We start from the raw sequence: 5,603 nt of genomic DNA on the forward strand, positions 1-5,603 counted from the left end.
CTTACTGATCAAATACAACAAATTTCCTCTTCAAAATATGTTTGGGGCCCGCAGAAATCAACTTTCAAAAATGTTAGTTTTGAGATCCAGATTTACTGCCTTCAGCAGTCCTTCGTATGACGTCACTATTGTGACGTCACACCCTGGACACGGCTGTCTAGCTGCAGACTAATACACGCGCGACTCCGGTATGCGGCCGGTAGCGTTATTTTTTTATGCGGCACAGATTGGGGCATGGCGCGTGTTAAACCTATGGGAAGTACGTTCTTTCCCTTCTGAATAGTGTCTGCACGTACGTGAGACTAGTCATGTTCGTTAGCGCATTAGCGCTGCGAAGAAGTTTGTATATCCATCGCGAACTATGTGTTTAGATAACATTCCTCTTCGTTTAAGTTAGTTAAGTTTTATTGACTAATTATTGTGATGTTCTCCTTATTGACATGCTGCCTCCTCTTCAGATTTCCAATTTGATTTTAATTGTTGATGTAATGATTTTCCATGCGGTAGTGGATTAGATGTAACACTATTAAAAACAGACCTCTACTACTTATCCTGTCTAGTACGCACACGACCAGTATTAGTCTGTAAATCAAGACCCCTTTTAAAAAAAAGCCCCAATCTGTGCCGCATAAAAAAATAACGCCGGCCGGTACCGAGCTGTTTGTCCAGGGTGTGACGTCATTATTCAGAGCTCGCTACGCTCGTGTGTTTGGCTTACGTTCGGAGGCGCTTGGGGGTCTAAGAAGGGTCTTGAAAAATTGCATTTTACGCCTTTTCATGATATCTATATGATTTTCAGCAAATTATTCGTGTTTTTCAAGAGAATATCTTTCCATCCATATGTAATTTGTTCTAATTTTGGTTAGAGTCCCTATCACTGCACCCCTCCCCTCCCCCACATTTCTAAGGACCTGGTCATACCCATATGCATTTGTCGTGGTAAAGTAATTAGCTCTTGACTCTCAATCTAGGGGTTCATTGGCCAATTTCCAGCCCGACACACACTGTGGGTCACATGGTTCGCGGTTCGAGTCCCGCTGTAGCACTAACGTCAATTGTCGAGAAGTTAATCCTTATTTGCCACTCTCCACTAGGGTAGAAATGGGTACCATGCAATTGCTAGGGTCAGATTAATCGCAGGGCCCTAAGGAAAAGCTGTGTTGATACTGATTTGACTAAATAAGACCAAATTTTTATTATTACTATTATATATGATTATTATCATTATAATTATGATTGTTATCATTAATCCTCATAATTATGACTATCATCATTCTAATCTTGACAAATATGTTTATCGACTAGGTGGGACAAGACTTTTAATAAACACGAGTACCTTCGTCATTTCTTGGTGCAATCCATGTTCTGATGTCATCTAGACATTCCTTGATAGATCTCTCAAGATGTTTGCCCCATTCTTCGACCATGTAGTTCCTTTTCGTGTAAGCGGTGCCGAAGTACTGCAGAGCCTCTTTAAAGTGCGCATGTATCACCTGTAGGTATGCATTGCGTATATTAAAAACATGCCAAACAACTGTAGTTTTATTTATTAATAATAATAATGGGTTCTAGTAAAGTGCAAAAACAATTACACCCAACTTTGGTAGGTTATGATTAAAAAGTCATAATAATTGTGACTTTGAAATCTAGTTCATAGCATTAAGAACTAGTGTCTAGTGAAACCCATTTTCATATTTTTCAGCCACATTTTTCTGACTGACCAACATGGCTTTTTAAAAGTGCTGTCAAAAATCTCCTTGTATCAAGTTTGGGCTGATGAATGAAATATGGGTCAGGCCATATGTAAATGTTACTTTGGTCTTAGTGATACCCTAGTAGAGTAGGGTTTGTAGAGTATTTGGTCAAGGAATACAGTCAAGCATTATGTCAGTGTAGGATGATCGGGGACTGAACCTAAACAATTATATGACACATCTACAAACCTTTCGCTCATCAGAACATGCATTCATCTTCAGTTTAGCTAGCTTCCAAGAAACAGTTCCACTGTTCTTTTCCGCTGAAACATATTCACCATACGTTTGAGAACTGGCGGAAGCTTTCTTGTAACACTCCAGAGCACTCTATAAAAAAAAAATAGATGTATACATACATGTATAATCATAGTAAGTAGAAGTCCATCCCCTGGACTGTTCTGGTTAAAGCGTTGGTCACATCCCACCGTGCGTGTTTTTAGTCCGTACGGTTTTTGGGGAGGCCACGGCCGCCACGTTTTTCTGAAAACGTAGGGAGGGAGTGGCAAAGGCAGGGAGGGAGTACCGGCAACGCGCGTCACACGCACTGTGTAAGTACGTGGCCCGCACGCCACGCCTGGCCGTGAACGGTTGCGTGCATCGTACGTTGCGCACGTGGTAAGTGCGTTGTACGTGCTTACAACGTGCTTACAACGTACGGTCTCCGTGCGGTTGCCACGTGATCGTACGGAGGCCGTACTTACAAGTGCTGCTCACGCACGGTGTCCTTGCTCACTCGCATGTTGTAAGTGTGTGCACGTGCGATGAACTCGGTGTTTATATAGGACGACATTCCGATGTTCTCCAGAAGTCCCAGCTGTTGCTGCCTCAAGATGCCGCCCATTCCACCGAAGAGACTATATACTGCATACATCAGTGCGAACAACGTGCGTTGTAAGTGCTTACTCGGTACGGTCCACGTGAGTTCTGCGTGCTCATTTGATAGCTGAACTGGGGAAGTGGCGAGTAAGCACGGACCACGCACTTACCACGTGCGCCTTTAAAAGACGCACGGAGTCAGTGCGTTGTGCGCTCGTTGGCAGTACCGGACACGCACGTCACACGCACTGGGGTGAATCGGTAGCTCGAACGCAGCCCGAACGCAGCGAAAGTTCCTCGTGCACTAAAAGTGCTACGGTGTGTCTGCGTGCTGCCAAATCCGTACGGAGGCGGTACTCAACACGTACGGATACCCAAATTTTGCCCACGTTTTTGCACGTAGACAGCACGCACTTGCAAGTACGGCGGGATGTGACCACCGCATAAGCGTTGGTCACATCCCACCGTGCGTGTTTTTAGTCCGTACGGTTTTTGGGGAGGCCACGGCCGCCACGTTTTCTGAAAACGTAGGGAGAGAGTGGCAAAGGCAGGGAGGGAGTACCGGCAAAGCACGTCACACGCACGGTGTAAGTACGTGGCCCGCACGCCACGCCTGGCCTAGAGCGGTTGCGTGCATCGTACGTTGCGCACGTGGTAAGTGCGTTGTACGTGCTTACAACGTGCTTACTACGTGCTTACAACGTACGGTCTCCGTGCGGTTGCCACGTTATCTTACGGAGGCCGTACTTACACGTGCTGCTCACGTACGGTGTCCTTACTCACTCGCACGTTGTAAGTGCGTGCACGTACGAAGAACTTGGTGAGTCGGGGTATGTCGAAGTATATAGGACGACATTCCCATTTTCTCTAGAAGTGCCAGCTGCTGCTGCCTCCTCAAGATGCCGCCCATTCCACCGCAGAGACTCCGGGTTCTGATGCTGCAAGAACACCTTCAAGTGGCAGCGCATGAGCACGACATGGTATTACTTGCCTTGATACGGGAGAGAGAGAGGCAACAGAGATGCCGACGCAGGAGATGGTGGGTTCGCCCATGGATCGAGAGGAGGAGGCTTTTCGGGCAGTACGAAATGTGTTCCAAGAGCTAGAGCGTGAATCGCGGGGGGACTATATGTCGGATACATCCGAATGGACCCAACGAATGGGCACACAACAGCATATCCACGTTCGTGCCGGAGGTCTGCACCGCCATCTACGAGGTATATAAGGAGGAGATGTTCAACATGCCCTCCACACAGGACGAGTGCATGGAAAGCCGTCGCCAGCCAGTTTGGAACGCGATGGAACTTTCACCACTGTTATGGGGCGATCGATGGGAAACATATCGCCATCAAGAAGCCCAATAAAAGTGGATCGCTCTATTACAATTATAAGCGCTTCTGTTCTGTGGTGCTCCTGGCCATCGTGGATGCTAACTATTCCTTCTTGTGGTGCAAGGTGGGGGCAAACGGCTCATCCTCAGACGCACGCGTGTTCAACGAGTCCACCCTCCGGGGAGCACTGGAGGACAACATTGGATTCCCAGCACCGGATCCACTTCCAGGCGACAACCGGAACTTTCCCTACTTCATCATAGGCGATGATGCTTTTCCCCTGCGAAAGTGGCTCTTGAAGCCATACAGTCGCCGTGCCATGACCCACAAAGAGAGCGTGATGAACTATCGGACCTCTCGGGCCCGTCGGGTTGTGGAGAACGGCTTCGGGATATTGGCTCACCGGTGGCGGTGCCTACTCACCACCCTGCTGTTGGAGCCTGACAGGGTGATTCGCGATGTGTTGGGCTGCCTCACCCTTCACAATTGGCTGCGAAAGCGCCAGCCCGGACTACAGGACCTTAATTTGGACCACGAGGATGAGGATGGCAACGTGGTCCCCGGGGCCTGGAGGGAGGATGTGCAGATGACCGAACCCAACCAGATGGTCGGCCAACGGGCCTCAAGGGAAGGGAAAACCCTGGGAAACTTATCGAAGAAGACCGGATTGACCGAGAAGAACTCAACCTTTTCATGTGACCCCTTCTTCGATCCACCAGCAGCACCCTCCTCATGATCAGACGCTTTGGCGTCACCATCTGACTCTTTTTCGCTCCTCCTCCACTCTTCCTCTCTGGCCTCTCATCTTCCGCGGCCCGTTTCTGTTGGGCCTCTCTGGCCTTCTTATCCGCTGCCTTTTGAGCTGCAGATGCAGCTGACCCCTTATTCTGTGTCTTCTTCGGCGCCATCTTGGAGACGAAATGTTGGCACTCTTCCGTCTGCTCGGCTTTTGTATACTGCATAAATCAGTGCGCACAACGTGCGTTGTAAGTGCGGAGCACGTGCTTACTCGGTACGGTCCACGTGAGTTCTGCGTGCTCATCAGAAAGTTGAACCGGGGAAGTGGCGAGTAAGCACGGACCACGCGCTTATCACGTGCGCAGCACGCACGTGCTAAGTGCGCCTTCCGTAGAGCAAGTGATCGTGGGAAACAAATTTAAAAACGCACGGAGTCAGTGCGTTGTGCGCTCGTTGGCAGTACCGGGCACGCACGTCACGCGCACTGGGGGTGAATCGGTAGCCCGAACGCAGCGAAAGTTCCTCGTGCACTAAAAGTGCTACGGTGTGTCTGCGTGCTCCCAAATCCGTACGGAGGCGGTACTCACCACGTACCGATACCCAAATTTTGCCCACGTTTTTGCACGTAGACAGCACGCACTTGCAAGTACGGCGGGATGTGACCACCGCATAGTGCACACCCCATAGCACACAAACATACACACATACAGATTTTTCGGGGTAAGTGAATCACTTGAGTAAGTGAATGAGCGCGGTAAGATGAATGCGCCATCTGTTGGTCATGTGAGCTAGGGCTTGCGCATCAATAAAAATCGTCCAGGACGTGGACTAAGTATTCTATACAGAGCGAATTTATTTTTCATTTCTTTTCACATAATATAAACAATGACAAAAAATAATGAACGTAATGATATAACGGAAGTGAGCATTGAAATATCTTTGACATTGTTTTTGATCATTGTCA

The 5,603-nt window shown here is 48.4% G+C and overlaps 1 protein-coding gene across 1 annotated transcript; it reads left to right on the forward strand.

Moving 5' to 3' along the window:
• The first annotated feature begins 3,716 nt into the window (after nt 1-3,716).
• LOC105438355 (protein ALP1-like) lies at nt 3,717-4,637 on the forward strand. The gene has a single exon (XM_011666068.2). The coding sequence runs from the start codon at nt 3,717-3,719 to the stop codon at nt 4,635-4,637; it is 921 nt and encodes a 306-aa protein (XP_011664370.2).
• The last annotated feature ends 966 nt before the right edge of the window (nt 4,638-5,603 follow it).

This window comes from Strongylocentrotus purpuratus, unplaced genomic scaffold (genome assembly GCF_000002235.5).
Source record: "Strongylocentrotus purpuratus isolate Spur 01 unplaced genomic scaffold, Spur_5.0 spur5_scaffold_12, whole genome shotgun sequence".
Taxonomy (NCBI): Eukaryota; Metazoa; Echinodermata; class Echinoidea; order Camarodonta; family Strongylocentrotidae; genus Strongylocentrotus; species Strongylocentrotus purpuratus.